Source organism: Gallinula chloropus, assembly GCF_964237585.1.
Source record: "Gallinula chloropus genome assembly, chromosome: 12".
NCBI classification, from domain to species: Eukaryota; Metazoa; Chordata; class Aves; order Gruiformes; family Rallidae; genus Gallinula; species Gallinula chloropus.
The window spans coordinates 21,263,896-21,286,522 of record NC_140097.1 but is presented as its reverse complement, the minus strand read 5'-3'; the positions used below and the strand labels follow the sequence as shown (position 1 = coordinate 21,286,522).

Genomic DNA, 22,627 nt, shown 5'->3' with positions numbered 1-22,627 from the left:
ACCTGATTTCTCCAGATGTAGAGCTCAGAAGACAAACTTTTGCAGTGGGTCCTGCCCAAGGTCTGTTTACTTCAGATCCCAAACCCCAATTATTTGCCCACAGGGCATTTAACATGCTTTGTTGAGGAAGCAGGAGTTAACAAGTACTTAGATGGAAAAATCTCTTCTGAATGGTTGTGCTGGAGGCTGCGTAAAGCCGTGAGTAAGCGTGTGTTTTAGGAGTTATGTTCACGTAGCACTGGCCATCGTCATTTGTGTATAAAGCTGGACTTGTAAGAGAATTTCTTCTTTCCAGGGCCAATGCCTGGCCAACAAAACCTTCACATGAGGTCCATTTTTATGACAAAAGAGGAGTGAAAGCGTCTCCGTGCTCAGTTCCCAGGTACCGTCAGGCTCAGAGCTCTGCTGGTGCTAACCCTGGGTGCAAACAGCCCCGCTGAGCACTTGGGTGGCTGGCAGCTTTATAGAGTCCCTGGCTGGCTGCATCACCCTGGTGACAGCGCTGGATGAGGCCAGATGTGCTCCCGTGCACAGCTGTTGTTGTGCTGGGTTGTGGGGTTGGGGCGGGGGATTGTGTCGTCCTCGTGCAGTTACATCTGCATACATCAGTGCCTGGACTCTGTCCCTGGGGGCTCCTGGCAAGGTCTGAGTACTTTGGGTTTGTGGTTTAGCTAAGGACAAGCCACAACTGACTTTGTTGTTTGGCAAAACGGGGTTGTGGTGTGTCAGAGGAAGCAAGAAGGGACATTTAAAGAGCCCCACGCCACACCTCTTGTGGGCTACTTGGGCAGGGAGGCACCAGCTTTGAAGTAGTCACCATCCATAATAGCTCACGTGGATATTGCATGTGTCTGCAATCTCCAAATCCTTGAAGTGCCTGCAATAACAGTAAGGATGTGCCCTTGCAAGTTATTACTGCTGGATATGGTAGAGATTCAGGCACCCAAAAATGCAACAAGAGCTAAGCTTAAAAAGAAAACCTAATAATTTCTTAACTTAATTTCAATTCAAAAAATCTGTTGGAAAAATAAACTTTAACTGAGTTTTATCTATGTTTAATGTGTAAATACTAAGTTTCTGGGTCTCTTCAAAGTCTACATAATATCCCCACACATGAGTTACTCATTAACTGATTAAGACAAACCCAGTTTTCATTCGAAAATCTGGTCTTTCCAAAATGGAGGAGAGAACATTTCTCGCCTTGGTGGTCTTCTCCTCACTTGTAATATTAGCAGAAACTGTTGCTCAAAAGGTATTTATTATTTGCTCTATTTTTTTTAATGACTTGTTTACTCATTTGGTCATCTGGTGGTATCACAGCACCTCCTCCGGTACCCACTGCATGCGGAGCCTCAGGTGTGTTATGCCGTGATTTCCAAGGTCTGGGTCATTTTAGGCCCTTTTGGTTGGTTGGTTGGGCTGTTAAGGTATAAATGTGGCAGAACATGTGTAAAGATGTGACTGCACTGTTCCCTAGAGATGTAAAACATCAAATGTGAGGGATCAGTGGGTCACCTTCGGCCACCACATGAGGTTTGGATCTTGGCCGTTACAGCAGGACCAAACAAGGACCTTTGCAGTGCCAGGAGGTTTCTGACAGGTGTTTGATAATTCATATGGAACAGAAAAGAGGGGAATAGATGGTTATTTGTACCACCTGGGGGAGACAACTGTGTTTTGTGTCATCAGGGTGCCTGCAACAAGTCTTGTTTGTAAAATGTCAGTATTAGAGAGATGGAGAAAGCCTCGTGTTGGAAGGTTATTGCCATCAAACCTGTTCAGAAAGATGTGAAATGTACTGAAATGTAGGTGGGTTTCTGGGAGGCAGGGCTGGGTCCTGGGGCTGCCTCAGGGGTGGCCGAGGGCTCTGCCAGAAGCTGTGGGCATGGTGTATGGGCCCGTGGTGCACTGCTCTGGGGTACATGCTTGGGGCTGGTCCTTTTCTGTTCCCTGAACTATATGTACAACAATGCCCCTCGCTGTGCTGCACCCTGCTGCACACTCATTTGTGCTGCTCACAGCCTAAAATGCTGCCAGGGCTGGGCAAGGGCAGGAGATGCAGGTCCCCATCCGTCCCCACCGCAGCCCTTCAGCAGCAGGGGGGATTTGGCACAGGGTTGGCATTGCACAGGTCAAGCTCCTCCTGCACCAGAAGAATGCTCCATGGGCAGCAATGGGCACCACATGCCTGTGCTGCCCCAATAAGCCATGGCTTGGGGCTGCTTGGTCATGGCAAAACCTCCCCTCTGAATGTGCTGCAGGCAGGTTTGAGCGTGGCAGGGTGGTGGATGGGACAGAGGTGCTCAGGGATACCAAGAAACCATTTGGGAAGAGGTAAAAAGGAAAGCCTTTGGGAGGAGGGAAGATCCCAGCCTGAGCAGGGAGAGCAGCAGGGAGGTATGGGCAGGGAGAGGCACCAAGACTGCCAGGGTCAGGAAATCTTTCTCTCAATTAATGTTTAGAGGTTTTATCCCATTGTCCAGGGTTGCCACTAGGCATCAGGAGCTGGAGCACACTCTGGCAATGCACAATGAGAGAAGGAACAGCCACGTGTTACACTGTGTTGGCTGCAACACCTCACACTGATGCTCCAGCACAAAGCCCTGGTTGTAGCTTTGTATCAAACAGCCAGGTTTAATGGGATTAAAATTCTGAATTTCAGCCAGTGCCCTGACTAAGATAAGGCCAGAGGATGCTCTTAACTGGTGAGCAAAGTACGGGAGCTGAATAATCAGAATAACTAAAGATCCATTAGACATTCAAAAGAAAAATGAGGCTGGAAAAGTAAAAATAGATGTATGGTGATCTTTTTTAATTCTAATAAGCTGTAGGACTAATGTGTAGGCTGCTTGTGTCCAGATCAACCCTTATTAGGCAGCTGCTGAAATGCAGGTAAAGCCTTTAAAGCAGATATCCCATACACCAAGGGAGGGGGTTTGCAGAGGCAGATTCTCCAGTCCAGCTACCCCGGGGGTGTTTCTGGGCAGCTCTGGGATGGTGCCCTCCTCCCTCAAGTGCTGGGACCCCTCAAAGCACCAGACCAGGGAAAACACAAGAAGTGCTCAAAGGGCATCACTGCTTGTGCAACCAGCAAGGGGCTGGGGGCCCAACCTGCTGAACATCGTGTGTGACACAAGACACCGAGCTGAAAAACAGGCAGAAAAATCAACAGCTGAGAGAACAAATAGTCATGGGAAAAGCTAAACCTCTTGCCAGGGGTTGAGTGCTTAGAGGCACCTGTTTGTTCTGAGGTTAACCTCAGGTGGTGTGCTGGGGTGACACAGCAGCTGCCTCAGAGTCCCACAAGGAGTGAAGACCACAGAAAAAAAGCTCAGCAGAAACCTTCTGGGAAAGGCCAGCACCCAGATGTAGCTGTGGGTTTTGGTGGGGCTGTGGTCACAGCTGCAGAGGTGTGAAGGAGCAGGCAGGCCACCTCCCCAGGCCCAGATGGACCTTCTAACAGTCCGTTCCTTCACCAGATTCTTTCGGTGACATTAGGACTGCTGAGAACTAGCAACTGAGTGTTTCTTCTTCAGCCTGTTGATTTTTTTTTTCCCCCAGCATGCTATTGAAATCTACAGCCTCCACGTGGACTGCAAGGTCACGTCCCGATTCGCTCACACCGTCATCACCAGCAAAGTTGTCAACCGAGCCAATGAGTCCAGAGAGGCCACCTTTGAAGTGGAGCTACCAAAGACCGCCTTCATCACCAACTTCTCCATGTAGGACCAGCCCTTACCTGTGGTGTGAAGGAGGCAGCTCTGGGGCCAGTTCATCTTTCTTCTCAGGGGGTGCTGAGCAGAAAGCACAAGGAGGGTCCTGTGCAAAATGCTCCGTGAAGCAAAGTAGTACGCAGCCAAAGAGAAAGAAGGTGGCCAGGGCAAGGCTGCCTGCTGCATAGGATGGGGGGCAAACTGGTGGTCTTTCTCCAGGCCCAGCCTCACTGAGACCCCACAGGGAGGAGGGCTGTGTGGTGTGCTGGGTCCTGGCATCCTCCTGGATGGGGAGGGATGTGGGAGGCAAACAGCGTCCCCTCGTCATGCCCCAAGGGCTACAAGTGCTGTGTTCCCCTTGTCTCTCTCCAAAACACTTTCCACAAACTAATTAGTTTCTATGGGAATCAAACAGGTCCATCGATGGTAAAGTATACCCAGGAATAATAAAGGAGAAAGCTGCAGCTCAGAAGGAGTATGACACTGCTGTCTCACACGGGCAGAGCGCCGGCCTCATCAAGTAGGTTATCACCCTGAGTAAAGCTGCTCCAACACTTTTCCTCTGCTCCTCTCTTGGCTGGGCTGGGTTAAACCCCAGGGCCAGCCCCCTCTCAGTGGGGATAAATGTGGAAAGCAGCCTTGGGTTCTGATGAGAGGGACAGGGGGGGTGTGTGTTCACATATATGCATGACTTCTATCTGGTCCTGCAGTGGGTTTCAGTGGGAGGTAGCACTGTTCAGTGTTGTGTGGGACTTGCTGGTGTGGGGGAGCTCCGTGCCAGGCTGTGATGACGCTCAGTCATTGGATCTGCTTTCCTGCAGGCCCACAGGACCGTGGCACCAGGCTGTGTTTAATCTGTGCTTCCTGTCTATTTGGTCCTTGCTCTGCTTGATCCCAGCCTGAAGCATGCCAAGGGTCCTGCTCCGATTCTCAGCCCGCATGCACAGCACCCGTGGCATGCATGTGAAATAGAATGTTCCCCACCATGTTCAAACAATCTTCTCTTTACTAAGATTTACTACCACTGTCTGTTTATTATTTATTCCATGTGGCTCCTTGGCTGCTGTTCAGCACAACTTTGGCCACTGCACACAGACCTTCCCCACAGGAGGTAAATCTCTGTTCTCCCCTCTCCAAGGAGCACAGGCAGAAAGCTGGAGCAGTTTCACGTCTCCATCAACATTGCAGCTGCCAGCAAAGTCACTTTTGAGCTAAGGTATGAGGAGCTGCTGAAGCGTCAGTTGGGCAAATTGGAGCTCCTGATCAAGGTGCAACCAAAGCAGCTTGTGAAACACTTCCAGGTGAGCTGCCCCACCGCGAGCTCCGGGCACGGCTGCGTTTCCTCCAGACACTGACACTGGCTTCTTCTCCGTGCTCAGATTGATGTGCACATCTTTGAGCCCCAGGGCATACGCTTCTTGGAGACAGACAGCACCTTCATGACAAACGAGTTAACTGAGGCGCTCACCAAAGTGCAGAACGAAACCAAGGTAAAGCAGCAGCTGCCAGATGTTACTGCCGGTGGCAGCTCTACATTATGTGGCTTTAAATCTTTGCTTCTGATCGCTTGGCAGGCTCATATTTCATTTAAGCCGACCATAGATCAACAGAAGGTAAATCCTGAACTTGATGAAACCCTCCTCAATGGGGATTTTGTGGTGCGCTACGACGTTAAGAGAGAGGCCACTGCAGGGGACATACAGGTAAAAAAAAAATAGAAATAAAAATGCTTTTAGAGCACAGGCACGTGTGAATGTGACATGCAACTGGCAAAACAGTGGCATTCCCTTTGAAACACCAAGAGTGACGGGGAAAGCTATTTCCATCAGTCCAAGGCCACAGGAACTGGTGGCAATGCTCGGTAGATCCCCAGAGACACCAGACACGTTGCAAGCGTGGATCATTCATGGAAAACAACCAATCTTTCCAGTTTTGTTTCAATAGCAAATCTGTATCACCGCTTTATAATCTTTTTATTATTATTTTGGCTGGTCTAAGGTGTATTTGTGGCTTCTTGTAAATGAAGTTGGGAGGAACATGATTTATATAACTATTGGAATGACTGCTTGGGGGGTTTATGTTTTGTGACAACTGAGACATGACTAAAGAGAGCAGGAAGTTACAAGTATTTATGGACCTATGCTTATTCTAGAGAATAAAGTATGTTATTTTCGATCTCATTTCACTAATGAAGGCTCCATAGGTGTGCTAAAAGACAGTAGTCACAGGTAATGAGCAGAAATGTGTTTGTAGGCAATAATAAGCAGGTAATATACAGTGATAAGACAGATATACCATCCATATGGCACTGAAGTGCATTATTTATGTATTTATTTTAAAGTATTTTAAAATACATATAAATACATACATGTGTGTAGATGCACTGTTCTTTTGTAACTTGCTCTCTACAGATAGTCTCACTTCCAGCTAGGAAATGCATTTTAATAGTGCTTTGATTTGTGCTTATCTAGAAGAGCAGAATGCTGAGCATGCACCCTCCCCTCTTCCCATGCCACTGTGTTGAGACATGGTATTTATTTATTTAGAAGTAGCTTTACAGGTGGTTCCACGTCCTGTGTTTTCAGATTGTCAACGGGTACTTTGTGCATTACTTTGCACCCCGTGAAATGCCGGCGTTTCCCAAAAACGTCATCTTCGTTATCGATCGAAGCGGCTCCATGGCAGGCAGGAAAATCGAGCAGGTAATTTACCCCAAAGCACTGACCCCTGCCTGCGTCAGGCACACACAACACCACCCCAGTCTGCCAGGGAAGTCACTGACATTCGCTCCCAAAACACAGGCTGTTTTGTTGGCAGCACTCTTTCCAGACTTGGGGAAATGCTTGGCAGTACATATGTGTGGATTTAAGCTATGGAAGAGCAACATTTTTGGGATACAGCTATCCTGACAGCTATCAAACATGAAGGCATTGAACATTTTTGCTGTCTGTGTCTTTGTAGAATATTTTGCTTCTATTTTTTTCTGTAATGAAGTAACTTGTCTCGTTTGATTTCGTTAATGACTGTGTGCCCGTGGCTTTGGCAGCAAGTGGCCATGGCTGTGACAGCCCTCACAGGTCTGTAAGATAAGCGAATCGGCCATTTCTGATGGCCCCAACCTGAAAAATACCACTAGGACTTAACGAGGACATCAGGCTGTGTGGAGATCAGCGATGGGCAACACGCAATTCAATAGGAATTTTAGGTGAAGCCATTTCTTGGGTGAAATCACACAGATTAGAGACATTTGTTACTGCAGACGTGGCAAGCTGAGAAACTGCTAATTGCTTATACACTGTTTACACCCCACTGATTGGTTAGTGATTGTAACGGGTTCTGATGAGCATCTCTTACAGCCAAACATCGTTACTTTACCTGTGATGTCTAAAGGCATCCGCACACTGGCTGTTTCGCCCATCTATTCTGGCTGGTTCTTAACATGTTCCGTTACTCCCAAATACCTTCCCATAACTCCTCCTTGGTGTAGGGCAGTCTGTACCCCTGTCATCAAGGCCGCTGTGTTTTGAGAAGGTGATTATCAAAATCCTCTCAGCATGAGGAACTTTCCTGCCTCACAGGAACACAAGGGTATTGTCAGGGCCTGTGTCTTTGGTGAGGAGAGCCAGGCCGCTGGCAGGCCTGCTGCCTTCCCCGACAGGGCTGCACCCTGAGCAGTGCTGTAGGGATACCTGCTTGGCACACGGTGATGGTGATTCTGGCAGAGGAGCAGAAATACTCAGCACAATTGTTTTCTCCTTTGAGCAGACCAGGGATGCCCTGTTGAAGGTTTTGCGAGACCTCCGACCCGAAGATCATTTCAGCTTTATCACCTTCAACAGCAAAGTGGCAACGTGGAGGAGCTCTTTGCTGCAAGCGACCCCAGAGAACGTGGCGAGTGCTGCAGGGTTTGTGCAAACTCTTTTGGCCAGCGGAGGTAAAAGGCACAAGTGAGATGCTTGTAACCACAAACATGCACTGATGTAACACACTGCTCAGGGGAAAAAGAAAATCACTGGTTTTGTTAGTCCTGTACTCTTGCCAAAATCAGTGCTCACAAAACATTCAGTTCTTAACAAGTATAGATGATGGGGGCATCGAAAGGCTGGTTATCGGAGTGGGAGGATTGGCAACTACATTATGATACGGATATATAGTCAGTTACGTCACACCTATCACCTGTCGAAGTCACAAAGTTGTGTTTCAGGTTTTTCTAACAGAGGTGGTTGGAAGATTTCCTGGTAGTACTTTCTTCTTTTTATTTAAGATAGAAGGTAATTCACACAACATTTGACAGCAATTTGCTGATTTTCTCTCTCTCTCTCTCTTTTTTTTTCTAAATGTCAAGGGTCCCCTTGTAAAATAAAATGCATCCAAAGTTATGCTCCTGTGTATACTCCAGGCTACAGAAACAAACCAGTCAAAATAGGCATGAAGCATTTCCACTGCATTGCTCAGCACACTGTATTATTTTAGCTTTAATCATGTCCAAAAGCCTGTAACACCCATTAACATTATGCTGTTAATACTAACGTTTTTTCTTACCCAAGGCTTTATTTAACACCAATAAAACCCATCTGTGCCCAGCTCTTTCCTTTGGCTTCTCAAATAAGGCTGGGAGGTATTTCTCTAACTGTAGGTTAAGGGATGACAGTGTGTTTATTTAAACCGTTGTTAATGGCTTTAGACATGTTTGTGTTTCCCATGACATGTGTGGAAAATGCTTCCAAAAGAACACTCCAGCGCTGCCCTTGCAGTATAACACATGGTAATAAAGCCCAGTAGGCTAAGCCCTTAAATCCTCATCTCTCCGAAGGATTACGTCCCTACATCTCTGCAGTGCCTCTGCAGATGAAGCACCCTGACTTCTTCAGATGATTATCCTTTTTAGGTGAGCGATGCCTGCTCTCTCCTTACAGGCACAGACATCAACCGTGCCCTGCTCACTGCTGTGAGCGTGCTGGATGAAGCTGAGGGGCTGCCAGAACGGAGCGTCTCCATGATTATTTTGCTGACGGACGGGCAGCCCACGTCTGGTGAGTAAATAGAGGAGCCTCAGTGGTCCTTCATTATTTTTACCTTTGACAGGTACACCCCAGATGTTGATAGACATAGTCTGTGTTTCAGAAGAGCTTTGGTATAAGCAGAGTGAGGTATTGCTGGGTCCAGCGCCGCGGCGGAGAGAGGTCGATGCTGAGACTGTTTTGGCAAGGGCCATGAGAAGCCGTGGCAGAGCCTGCCTGCCTATGACTGCACGTCCTTTAGCTAGGAACTGCTTTGCTAAGTATCACTGGCTTCTCTGTTTATAAACTCAAGGGATTTGCTGGACATAATCCAGGCACAGCTGAAATGTGAAAGTAAAATACTTAGAGCTGGAGCACGGGTATTTTCTATATTTCCTGCACAGTCCTGTTTGAGAGCGACTGGATTTCTTCACCCTCCTTGCCCCAAACTTGAGATGTTTCCAAGGAGCCTCTTGTTTTGCATTCTTTTCCATGTCAAGCTCTTAACTAGTGATCAGCTGTGATTTCCCAAACCAGAGAGTTGAGACAGAAATATGGGTTCAGATGAGCAGTAACACCAGATGCAGTGGCACAAACATCTCTGGTTCCAAACAGGAGTTTATCATCTAAGTTCTGTGTGGCACCAGCATCTCTCTGAGGCCAGCAGCATTATTTCAGATGTGCACCCTCTAGTAAGGTCAGCCTCCTGGCCATCCAGATCATGCCAGCCATGCTGCTTCAGGGCTGGGGTTAATTAATAAAGTTCAGCTCCCGTCCTGCCCACTCAGCCCAGCCATGGTGAGTCTCAAATACCCTTGAGCACATTGTGCATCTGCTGGCTGGAAACCAGGCCCAGGGAGGCAGGGGGCAGGTAGCACCAGGCAAATACATACATTATTTGTACACTGCCTGCTAAAGCAGGCTGAAAGGCAAAGACTGGAGCTGCTCCCATGATGCTGCTACACGTAATGCCAGTTCCTGCCTGGAAATGCCCCTAGAGAACCTCTCCATAGCAAGTCATCAGCAGATCTTCAAAGGGAATAGGATGAAGGTGTGAAAATCTTTTCTGCAGGAGCTGAGATAACTTGCAGCTTGTTTGAATTACACTGTTAACCAATCCATTCTTTGAATTCACATACGTGGTTGTTAGTGGTACTTCTCTTCCCAACCTTGAGCAAGTGTTTCCATCCCTAGCACTGCTAGCTTGTAGCTCTGTCCTTTCTGTCCAGAAAACCTCTTCTGGCCCCCATAATCTTGTAAAATCTTTTGCAATTAGCCATGATGACACGAGTAGAAGCTAGTGAAAGTCATTAGTGGGGAGAACCAGGTTCTGACACTCCATAAGCAGAGTGGTGCTTCTACCTGCCACTCAGTTAGAATTCAGTCCCAGGTATTTTTAGTGTTTTCCTTTGAATTATTTTTAAAATGCTTCACACAGAATTTTCCATGAAACCTGCTGCTGTCCTTTTGTACTTTAAGAAAAACAAACAAACCAGGGTATGTTTTTGTTTCGATTACAGGTGAGAATAATGTGGAAGTAATTCAAGAAAACATTCAGAAAGCTGTCAATGGCAAATATGCTCTTTTCTGCCTTGGCTTCGGGTTTGATGTCAGTTATAAGTTCCTGGAGAAAATGGCCCTAAACAATGGGGGAATAGCACGACGTATATATGAAAATGCTGATGCAGCCTTGCAGCTCCAGGTCAGGACTAAGGAAGGCCCCAGAAAATCTATCTATCAGCTGCAGTTTATGTCTAGTCTTAGCTGAAATGTCACAACCTTTCTGAGATGAAGAGTTGGGTTTGCATTTATCAGATAATGCTGGGGAGGGAGGAAGGCAATTTTTGGAGTGTCTGAGGGGCTGTACCCTAATCATGGCTCAAAGTTGAAGTTCCCCTCAAATTGGCTGCATTTGGACAAACCTGGAATCACACATTTCTGTAACCTCTGCAGAAAGACAAATTGTCCATGAGAGGCAATGGAAAAACTTCAGTTCTTGGGCCAGATTTCAAAACGATTGTTGTAGCACCAGTGGAAGCTGTTTGTTACGGCTTCCCAGTGAGCAGTCTGAGGCACATACAGGCAAACTGGCTCAGCAGTACCACCAGCCTGGGTCTTTCCTGCCCATCTGGAGAGTTCTGACTTTTGGGACATTCTTGGTTTTGGGAAGCAACTTCTACCTGTTTTGATGCTGTGCAGAGACTGGATTTGTTTAATGCCAGCCCCAGTTCAGACAGAGAACTTTAATCCTCAGGGCTAGTTGAGTTTAAAAAGACAGATCTGAAAAGGAGTGCCCTGTACTGGGCAATGGTGAGGCTGCACCTCGAGTGCTGGGTCTAGTTCTGGGCTCCTCACCATAAGAAGGACGTTGAGGTCCTGGAGCGAGTCCAGAGAAGAGCAACCAGGCTGGGGAAGGGGCTGGAGGGCAAATCCTCTGAGGAGCAGATGAGGGAGCTGGGGGTGTTCAGCCTGGAGAAGAGGAGGCTGAGGGGAGACCTTCTCCCCACCTCATCACTGCCCTGCCAGGAGGGTGCAGAGAGGTGGGCGATGGTCTCTTCAGGCAGGGGACAGGAGATGGGACAAGGGGGAATGGGCTCAAGCTGCCCCAGGGCAGGGTCAGAGCAGATGGGAGGGAAAAGTTCTTCCCTGAAAGAGTTGTTGGTGCCTGGAACAGGCTGCCCAGGGAGGGTCTGAGTCACCTTCCCTGGGTGTGTTTAAAAAGGGTAGATGAGGTGCTCAGGGACATGGTTTAGCTTAGGATGGGAATGGTTGGACTTGATGATCTTAAAAGTCTGTTCCAACCTGGTGATTCTGTGATTCTGAGAAGGCAAAACACCCCCATCGGTGGGATGGTGAGGATGGGGATGCTGCTTGGGTAAACGAGTCACATTGGGAAATTGATTATCTGGCATGGGCAGCCTGGCTGGAGGAGGTCTGGTGAACCCTGGGAAGGAACTTTTAGTATAATTTTTTACACTGCTGAAGAAAAAAAGCTTTATTTCCCTTTTTTTAAGTGATTAGACATTCAACATATTGCTTCACATCATATTGAAGTCATTTGTGCAGGCTCTCTCTCTGCTTCTCTTTAGGGCTTTTATCAAGAGGTGGCTACTCCAATATTAATGAGAATTGAAATGCAGTATCCAGAAAATGTCGTTGAGGGATTAACCAAGAACAATTTCAAGCTGTTTTTTGAAGGATCTGAAATTATCGTATCTGGAAAACTCAGCAACGAGCTTGATGTCTTCCCAGTAGAAATTAAAGCTCAGTCAGTAAGTGTTTAGTTTTCTACTGTGAAAAATACATCCCCTTCCTGCCTTTTACATTGCAATCAGAGACTTCAAGAAGCCTTTTGTGTGCAAGATGCATTTTCTACATCTGGGCATTTATCTCTTTTCCCATTTGAGAATTTTCCTCTCCTGAATTTGCTACAAAAGAAAAACCTTGGAGTAGGTCCACAAATAAAGAAACAGCAGCTTTAATCCTTTCAAAACTGTCATATTTTGGTCTTCCAAGCATTTTTAGGAAACTGGTTTGTATTTTTAGAATGAAAAAGGAAATCTGAAATATCTCAAAAAATGATGAAACAATGATTTCATTACCCCCTTTTTTCCACTTTGTTTCAAGTCCAGAAATCCAAATCCAAAATAGATACTTGCTTTGGTAGTTTGGAATTGCATCTTCCAATGGGAAAGGACAAAAATTGAAGCACAAAAAGGCACTTTGGTACTGAAACATGCTCTTAATAGTGTGACTATAAAAGAAGCCTGTTATTCTGATGATCAGTTGTCTCTCACTTCAGCGTGCTAGTAACCTGACCCTTAAAGAAGAAGCAAATGTCAAAGAGAAGGAGCTGGTGTTTCAAAATCAAAGTTACATCTTTGGAAATTTCATGGAGAGACTGTGGGCTTACTTAACCATTCAGCAGCTGCTGGAAAGAGCGTAAGCTACTTTAATGTTTTGCATTACACGTTTCTAACTTCTTAAAACACAAGTTCCTCATTCGCAAAACCACAGAGAAACAGAGAGATTCTTCATGGAGTATTAAAAAACATAATATACTGGAGCATATTAAAAACATACTGGAAAAATACTGTTTTACTCTGTGAGGAACATGAGGTGCCTTTCAGTATATGATAGTACTGTGTCATTAAATGTGTGTGTATATATGTACATATATATATGAAAATATGGTATATTCTTCATGCCATGACTATGAAATTGATTTAAATACATTTTAATTAACTGTTGTTACACATCTAGAAATACAGTCTGTAGGTAAGTGAATGGCAAAAGCTAGTAAAGGGAACAGTATGTCCATAACACATTTCCTAGATGATGTGTCTATTATTTTTATGCATTTGAACCATACATAGGCTCCAGTGCTGCAAATAATAATGAAGCTTCTCCCAGTAAAACTACTCACCCCTCAGCAAGAAAAAAAATATAAACCTGTTAAGACATAGCCAGTATGAGGAACAATCTGAAGCCTGCTTGCTCGTGGTCTCTGTGCCTTATTTCCTCATCATTAACTGAGACTTTAGTGTTTCAGCACAAGAAGAGGACCAGAGAAGCCTGGAAGCCCAAGCCTTAGACCTGTCTCTGCGGTTCAGCTTCGTCACACCCCTCACTTCCATGGTGGTCACCAAACCCGCCGGCCAGCAGCAGGCAGAGCTGGCCAACAAACCTACCGAAGCTGGTAAAAGGGGCATTGAAGATCCCCCCTGAAATGTGCTGCTGTTAATGATAACTTGGTGTAGCCCTCCAGTATATGTGGGTTCTATAGTAAGGTAAGGTGGTAACACACCGCACTGCAGGCAGGAGTTCAAGGATGAGCTTCCTTCCAAAGGAAATCAGGCAGGATTGTTTTCAAAGGTGAAGTGGTGCAATGGGCACTGCTATTCAAATGGAGAAGAATTTGTTTACATGGTAATTAGAAGCAATTTAACAATTGCAACTTATCGCTCCTGCACAGGGATTCACAGAGCTGTAGGGTTTGGAAGGGACCTGGAGAGCCCATGGGGTCCAACCCCCTGCCAAAGCAGCTCCCCAGCTCATATTGCACAGGGCGGCGTCCAGACGGGGCTGGAATCTCTCCAGAGATGGAGACTCCACACCCCCTGGGCAGCCTGTCCCAGGGCTCCCTCACCCTCACTGGGGAAAAGTTCTTCCCCATGTTGCTGTGGAACTTCCTATGCTCCAACTTGCAGCCATTGGCCCTTGTTCTGTCCCCACAGACACTGAAAAGGGGCTGCCCATTCCCCCTCCATCCCATCCTTCAGATATTGATAAACATCAGTCAGATCCCCAGATTCCACACTTCTCTCTATAGCATTAAATTGGGAACATTAATGTAGGGGAGTAAAGTACATCATCACTGGGAGTCTTCTTGCACATGCTCTGTCTACCTATCCTTTAACAGGATAAAGCTCATCACCTGGAGGCCAGCACCCATTTGTCCCATTTATCTGGTTTGCACATGGGTAAAGTCATGGGTGATGACAGTGTGACACTAACCTGTCCTTCTTCTTTGTGTTAGATAATGAGAAGCTAAGAATGTATCCAGTAGGAGGAGGTAAATGTTTTCTTCTTGTCCAGATGTGTATTTCTATAATAATTTCTAATGGGATAAAGAAAAAATAAAGAGCTTGTGGTTGTCCTATAGAGGGAAATATCTGAGATTTGGGAACATAGGTGGAGCAACATGTAAGCAATGATTGCCAAGGTCTGCGAGGGGTTTGAGTGGCTAACATGGAGAAAATCCTCCATTCAGAAAGTCTTGAAGGCCAAAATTGTCTTCACTCATGAGGAAAAGTCGTTGAAGTGAATGGTGCTAATGATGTTTTCTGCTTCATCCCACCACATGCAAAGTACCTGCCAAATTATTAACTGAAAGATATTTTGGAGTGACTTCTGAGGATGATTTAGGTACTTATTCCTCTCTTTCTGGAAATAATAGATCTGCTTGAATACTAATTTTAAACTTTCAGCATTATTAATCTGATCATCTCAGCTATGGTAGCAGTGCCCTGGTTTTGCTCTAGTTCTTCTGCAGCAATGTATTGAGGGAGTTCCAGCACTGCCCTGTTCTCTGAAGGTTTCCTGATTCAAGCTTCACTGGAGACTTCAATAGCAGAAATCTCCCTGACCCAAAGCTCCACCATCCTGCCCTGCTTGGGGGGCACAGAGGGCTCAGCACAGCTCATCTCATTTGCAGCCAAAGGCAGCTTCAGCAGAGTTTGGTGCCAAGCCCTGCCTGCCCTGTGATGGTTGGGCAGACATGGCTGGTCAAGGGCACAGGGATGTCCCCGGTGGATTTGGGGTTGGTGCCCTCCAGAGCATCACTGAGCACCATTGTTCTCCATCGTGATGGACCAGCCCAGCTGGAGCAGCTGGGGAGGAGAAGGGGCAGGCAGTATGCTGGCTACTGGAACCCAGGGGATTTGCCCTACACTTCGGTTGGTCTTGCCATTGCACCAGCAGCTCCTGCCCTCACGCTGGGGACACCCAGCTCCACTGCACCCACGGCACCATCCCCCCCTCTGTCCCCAAGCACAAGGCAGGGGAGGCCCCAGACATCTAGCAGAGAGTAAAACCTCATTTGACAAATCCCTTCCTCACAAAGCTCTTGGTGGTTGTTGACCACGTCCATTCTTTGGCTGGACATACTTCCCAGGGTTTGGTGCTCATGTTCTCTGGACTTCACCCCCACAGACAGGTTGTGTCAGGCAAGGAAGACAGCTGCAGCTGGAGAGTTTCAGATGTGATGTTAGAAATGCTCCCATGCAGTATATAAAACAGATATCCTCTTTTCTTTCTCCAGGTGCTTATAGACTGAGGAGTGGATCACTTGCTAGTAAGTGCCTCTCCTTTTTTTTATTCAGAATAATTTCTGAACGTTCCCTTCATGAGTAGGGTTGTAGCCATGTGACTTTAATAACAACCTTTTGATTGTGGATGCCTGCTCCATATACAATTCAGGTTTTATTACCTCTATCTCAGACTGCAGATATTTTATAATGAAGTATAAACTTTTGAATATAATCTTGGTCTCTTTTCAGAAATACCCCCTGAAAATAAATGTGAAGGTTCTGGGAAAGCCTGTAGTAGCCAGCTGAGGGAATTGGGTGTAAAGAAAGAAACAGTCCTGGGGCTTGCTGTGGGAAGCCTGTGTGGGGCACAGGCATGCTGACGATGCCTGTCCTCCTAGGAGGAAGTCTCTCTGCAGAGGCATCCCAAGGAGCTCCCACAGGGCAGAGAAGGATCTCCACACATGCAGTGGTGGCAGTACATGAAGTCAGCAGTCAGCAAGCGGGAGGGATTCCCCATTTGGAAAGGCTGGGGAGGAAGATGCAAGGCAGGAGCCCTCAAACCAACACAATCCTGGGAAAACCTTTTATTTCAGGTCGATGGCACGCTGAGTCCCAGCCCGGCAGCAACAAGAAGCTGTCAGTAGGTAGTTATTGAGCCGCGAGCGAGCAGGGTTGGGGGGGGGGGGGGGGGGGAGGGCTGCTGGGCTTGGCGCTGCGTGGCAGCCACCAAAAGTGCAGCTGGAAGCCCTCCTGCAGCGCAGGCTGAGTGTGGCACGGCTGATCTGAAGAGTTACAGACACTGAGCCCTGTGCTTCGTTCCCCACTGGCACATCTTGCTGGAGCAAACCCCTAGCAGGAGTCAGCGAAGCGCTTGGCTGAAAGGCTCCTGCCCCAGCAAGCTTCCCAGGGATCAGCCAACTGCCAGAGAAATGTTTCCTTAAACACTTCATTTGAATTATTTCAGGTGCTAGGCTAAGAGAGGAAGTGAGAGTACAACCTCTTGGTAAGTATTATACTAGTCCCATTTAATAATTGCTGTAGCTGCAATGCTCAGGGTTTCAGACAATAATGTTTGTTCCAACTGCATCAGTCACCCTAAGGAAACCCTTCTTCACCTCTCCTTGCCAACCTTGGCTGGTTCTTTCCACATATAAGTGAAACATATCCCTGTATCCCATGAGAAAGCCTCTCTGGCACGAGGATATAACCCCCAACAGAGAAGTGGTACGATGGCTTTTTAAGGACTTGTCCTTAGAAGACTCCAAATTTAAAACCACGTTGCCTTCAATTGTATCAAGATGCTGTGTCTGGGTGCACGTTTCAGTAATTATTACCGAGTTGATTTTAATCATTCTAATCTAGAAGAGCTATAATTAATACTTTAGGTATGAATTAATTGTACTTAGGGCGCATGCTAGTTGTTTTTTCTTTGCATTCTAACGTTGCTCTCCTGGCTTTGCAGCCAACGAGTATCCACAGCTTCTCTTGGAATTACCCCAACATAATGAAATCATCTGCTTGAATATCAATGGCAACGCACAGCCCTCTGTCCACCTGCTGTCAGATCTGGAGCAAGGTGAGTGAGCCAGGTTACCCCTGATGCCAAGGAGAGTCACCTGGGGCTACAGGAGCAGTTGGAGTGTTTGGGAATAACCCCCTTTTGCGCAGGCCCATGAGATACCTGCTGCCTTGTGGTGACCTGAGAGGCTGTGGTTAATTTTTCCTCCCTATTAGACAAAATTACCTCCCTCTGTGCAACGGCTGAGGGCACTTCTTATAGGTCAGGTTGTGGGGGGGCTGCTGCTTCCTCCTCCTGCCTCCAACCTTGAGGCTTTTCCCCCACCCAGCCCCTGAGGGCTTCTGAGGATGCAAAGACCCTAAACCCCATGGTCCCCACATGCTAACAGGGATGTACGCTCTTAGCATGCTGCAGGTTCTCCGTGGGCCTGGACCCAGAGGAGCCGTGGCCCCAGGAACCATTTGTCAGCTGCTTTGATCATGGAGCACCTCTGTGAGAAGAGGTGGCATCATGGGGGGTAAGGAGACTCTGGTGACCCCACTGCAGCCTTGGGGGCACATGGATCTGAAATCCAGGGGTGCTGTGCCTCCTGAAGCTAGATTTGAGACCTTTAAATTGTTTCAGCAGCAAGGCTGGAGCAGTTGTACTGAGATTGCTCAGCCCTCAAAGGCACTGCCATGTGACAAGTCTGTGTCAATGTTGTCCAAGGGCTCACTGTGACAGGGAAGCTCGGGGGCAGGACCAACCGCTTTGTGTGGTTTGAAATGACCTATGTGAACCCCCCGGCGCGAATTCACGTCTCCACGGCTGAGATTGTCCTAAGCCACAACAACCAGAGCACTCGCTTGCCATGGATGGAGTCGGCCACCTCCACAGTCCAGGGGTAAGAAACACCACCCTGTCCTGTCCCAAACTTGTAAACGTGAGTCTGATCTGTCACCCAGGTCTCTGCTTCTGCTTGAAGTAACTGCCACCGAAGGAGTAACTCTGTGTGAGCAGAAGCAGGGTACCTTACCATGTGGGGAGGAAACAAGGTGTTTTGTTTTCATTCTCCGTGCCTGTGTAAGAGAATCACAGCAGCTGGGCCACCAGCCTGCCTTTCTGCTTCAGCATCAGAGGCAGAACATCTATGTCCCACAGAAAAGAACCCATTGCAGTGCATGTCAACCCCTGTGCCACCAGCGTGCCTGCTCCAACCGGGCACTTTGTGCTCACTAGCCACACAGCCAGTACTACGAAGTGATGGCTTTGACATTTACTGTCCCACTTAGACACCAGTTGGCTCTGCACAGGCTGAAGTTTTAGCAAGAACTTGCATCTGACTGTTCCTTATGGGAAGGCATAAAGTGTTTGAATAGCTGCCTGTAACTAGACACCAGCTGTTGGAGGAAGAATACTTTAAATGGGGACTTGATTTGTCAGGCTAAGTAGAGCAGGGTGCCTCATTACCACGGGAAAGCCAAATGTAGCTGGCTCCACCAGCTTTATTTGCAGTGCCAGAATAACCCTCAGACTGGCTCTGATGCTGGTCTGGGGCAGAGGACACGCAGCATGCTCTCCATGACAGGCAGCCTGGCCTGGCTTTGCCCCTGGCTGGGAGCTGAGCACCACGCAGCCGCTCTCGCTGGAGCAGGGGGAAGAGGGAGAGGGGAAAAGAAAAACCAAAGGCAAACCTCATGGGTTGGGGTAAGGACAGTTTACTGGGACAGCAGAGAGAGAGGAATAACAATAATAGGACTTTATAGCAAAATACACAGTGCAGTGTCTCATCAAACTGCACAACTCAGGCCGTACAGCTCAGAGTCGTTCTGAAGCTGGACTGTCCCCAAAAAACTGCATCCTGGAGCTGTGTGCTCCCCCCCCACCAGTCCCCCTTAATGCTCAGCATGATATCATTGGTAGGGATCTTTGGCTGGTTTGGGTTACTGGTCCTGGCTGTGTCACATCTTCCTCTGTCTGTGCCCTGCTCCCTGCTCCCCCTCTCCTGCCTTCTCATCAGCAGAGAAATATGAACAACTGAAAAGTCCTTGCCTACTTGGCAACAACTAAACTGTCAGGGTGTTACCAGCACTGCTCCCATCCCAACCCCAAACACAGCATCACACCGGCTGCTAGACAGAAAATTAACTCTATCCCGGCCGAAACCAGGACACAGCCCTGCACAGTGACAGCAGTTCTAAAGCAGCTGATTTCAGTTAAGCCTGTAATCCTAATGGAGCTGAGACCATGCTGGATTTATGCCCCTCTATAATTTATCATCTGCCCCAGGGAATGATCCTCCTGCTTCAAACCAGCCCCCGAGCCCCTGCCGCCGCAGTGCTTTGCACACCGGCTCACACATGGGTGCAACTGTGTCTGACCTGGTCTGCAAGGGAGCGAGGTGACAGTGGGTGTTTGTCTTCTGCTGGCCCAGTCCAGGGGCCACAGGAAACTCCATGGGTTGGAAGAAAGGCAGGGACTAACAAAAACTCGTGAGGTATCCCAGAAAAAAGTATCGGTTTCCTTCATAAAACAGACTGAATTATTTTCTTATCTCCCTTTTTTGCTCATTACAATGTTGAACAGTTGTTTTTTTCCCAATCATTTCTTGTCACTATAGACAATAAGGTGTTTCCATCAGCAAACCTTTCTTTTCTGCTGGGGTATTTGCATGCAGGAGAGCTCTGTTGTGTAGCAGAGGGGCTGTGTAATATTTTCTACCTTAAAAATAACCACCAACAGATCATGAAAAATGGAATTGCAAGGACATAAAAGGCAAAAGTTAAACCCTTTCATTAATTAATTGCTAGCTAGTTAAATACTAATTCTGTCTTCATATTCTTCTTGGAAATAACATCATCATTTACTTCCTAGGCTGAGAGTCTCTGTTGAAAAGGGAAGGGGTGTCACCGTCTCGGTGTCCGATACAGTCACGGTGAAGGTTTCCTTGGTGAAGGTTCCAGACTATTTCCTTGGGCTGTACTTCTTGAACACCAACCATTTTTCTGACCACGTCAGTGGAGTTCTGGGTACGTATGAGAATATGGGGAGGGGGCAGGGTTCAGCCACATCCTAACTACTCACTCAGGTTTTATTTCCACTGGCCCTGCCAAGCTTTCGTGAGAAGCAGTGGGCAGGCAAGGCAGCAGTGCTGTGCTTCAGGGGGTTCTGGAGAAACTTTACTGCTAATTTACCATTTCCAGCCACCCAACAGCCCCTTTCACTGCACAGCAGTCCAGTCCTGCAAAGAAAGCAGACCTTCTCCTGGAAATGTGGCATAATGCTCTTCCACTCAGCAGCAGCACAACCCTAAAATAGCCTATTTAGGGTATATTATTTAAGTTTAGAAAGAATTAAAATAAAACTGAAATACCAGTTGGCCTTAACCTCAACAGTGCCATGGGACAATGGGAATTTTCAGCAAATTCATTCAGTGTTAAATAATGGACTCTAAATAATGGAGGTAACTTTGTAAACAGTCAGGGTTACAGAATGAAGGGCAGCCAGTCCTGGAGTTCTCAACTCCAAAGATCTTGATGGGACTAAAATTGAAGTAATTTCAAAAACTGAACTCTGTCTGTCTGCTTTCTGAGGCTGCTTTCCTGGTATTAGAGCTGCTGCTTGGGTTAAAGAAACAGCGAGCTCAGAGATGGTTTGTAATGTTGAGTAATTTGTGGGTCTGTTGTTTAGGTCAATTTTATTCAAAAGCACAGTTTGAGAATAATTCCAGCATCAATCAGAGAGCCAACGAAAGACTTCTGCATGTGTCTGGATCTGACCACAAAGCCACCAGGTAAGACGTGTGGCAGAAGGGGGTGTGATGTATGTACTTTGAGAGGTATTTATCAGCTAATGCCAGATGTCAGAAGAAATTACACTAAAGGAGTCTGTAAGAACGTGCCTCTTTGTAGTGAATAATAGGAACTTGTGCTTGATTTTTTCCCTGAAAGGCTGAATTTGTTCTTGTCAAGTGAGGATGCAGGGCTCAAGGCTCCTGTTTTGTAAGGGGGGTGTGTGTGTGGGTGTGTGTGTGTGTGTGTGTGTGTGTGTGTGTGTGTACATCACACCATGGCTCTATGGTTTGGATAAAAATATCAAATAAATTAAGGTTCTGCTGCCTCATTTGCATGCATAAGGGAGGGGTTTGCCTCTGTTGGAGTTACCATGAGAAACAAATGTTGCACTTCAGCTGCTGTCAGTGTTTGTGTTGTGGCAGGAAGGCCGTGAGCACGCAGCTTCTGCTCACTGTCCCAGTGTGTCCCCATCACCTGTGTGTCCATCCCCATCACTGCTGCCTCGAGCACTGCCCGGGCTCAGTCCTTCCAACTCCTGGTGCCAAACGTAAGGCCACTCCTGGGCCTGCTTTGATGCTTTTATCACACGTTTTTCTTGTTTTGATTTTGTTTCAGGCAATACAAGAAGGATTACAGGCTTGAGTCAACCAATGATCCCATTTCCTGCTGGGCCATAGATGTAACTCCCTAGAAAAAGAGTTTTCTGGGAAAGAAAATTATGCAAATGATGCTCTTCCAAAGAGTTTTGATACTCTCACCAAGATAATCCCAGTTAAAGCCTTACCTGCTACTATATCTAAATGTCACAAGCATTTAACCTCAAAATAATTCTACTTTCAAGATGAGAATGTGCTCTCTTGCTGTTTGCTATTTTAAAATGGTTTCCAATGCTGAGTTTGGTTCTATTGTCAAAGATTTATGTGAAAGAACTCAATAAAATTGATCTTACCAGCTCACAGTTTGATACAGACACATGGATTTAGGTCTCTGAATAGAAACAAGTAGGGGCATCGCCCAATCCAGCAGCCGTCTCATGCACGCAGTAACAGATGTCCAGACTCTACCAATGGCAGTGTTCTTGAACTGTGTGCTTTGTGAAAAGAGCAGGAAGTTGAAAGCCATATTTGTTTACCATTTCTCTCATTTTTGGGTTTTATTTGGAGAGAGCAACCTTGCTGAATTAGGGCTCTTTGGAGGTCGTTCTGTAACAACACTCAAAGCTGATGACAGTGGCAGTAGGACCATGAGTTCCTCCTTGCAAAGTTTCTGAGGCTCTGCTCTAAAAACCTCACTGCAAAACAGACATGGGCTTGTTCCAAAAGTCAGTGTCACAACCCTGAAATTTAGCAATTTTGGCAAACATTGGAAGATGTTGTACAAATAACGAAGAACTCAAAGCAGCCCGGAGTACGCAGCAGTGACGTTCCGGGGGAGTCGTACACACAGAGACCTCTGCCCCTGGAGTGCCAGCTGGAGGTTTAGCCTTCGGGGCTTTTTTCATACATTTCAATTTCAAACTGATTTTGTGTTTTAGAATATCACCTCCTGTGTGTCTTTGAACCCATAAATACACCACTTCAGCACACTTGGATGCATGTCATCAGGGCCCATGGATTTATGTGCATTGATCCCTTTGAGACGCTCTTGGACCACCCCCACCTCGACCAGAGGGAAGCTCTTCATTTCCCAAACTCTCTCTCTTTCTTCCGGAGTCCAGGAGTCCCAAGGGGTCTCTGAAGTGAAGACTGAAGCAAAGAAGACATTCAGTATCTCCACCTTCTCAGCATCCCCAGTTACCAGCACACCCACC

At 47.0% G+C, this 22,627-nt stretch overlaps 1 protein-coding gene across 1 annotated transcript; it reads left to right on the top strand.

Moving 5' to 3' along the window:
- Positions 1 to 1,177: 1,177 nt before the first annotated feature.
- Positions 1,178 to 21,773, top strand: ITIH4 (inter-alpha-trypsin inhibitor heavy chain 4; the record flags this gene model as incomplete). The annotated part of the gene is made up of 23 exons (XM_084269818.1): positions 1,178 to 1,252; positions 3,562 to 3,722; positions 4,129 to 4,233; positions 4,852 to 5,014; positions 5,093 to 5,203; positions 5,288 to 5,416; positions 6,299 to 6,415; positions 7,479 to 7,647; positions 8,113 to 8,174; positions 8,602 to 8,746; positions 10,234 to 10,415; positions 11,803 to 11,985; positions 12,516 to 12,655; positions 13,258 to 13,412; positions 14,253 to 14,288; positions 15,537 to 15,569; positions 15,924 to 16,169; positions 16,490 to 16,528; positions 16,988 to 17,101; positions 17,753 to 17,927; positions 19,898 to 20,052; positions 20,714 to 20,816; positions 21,433 to 21,773. The coding sequence occupies 23 exons, from the start codon at positions 1,178 to 1,180 to the stop codon at positions 21,506 to 21,508; spliced, it is 2,874 nt and encodes a 957-aa protein (XP_084125944.1). The 3' UTR covers positions 21,509 to 21,773.
- Positions 21,774 to 22,627: the final 854 nt, after the last annotated feature.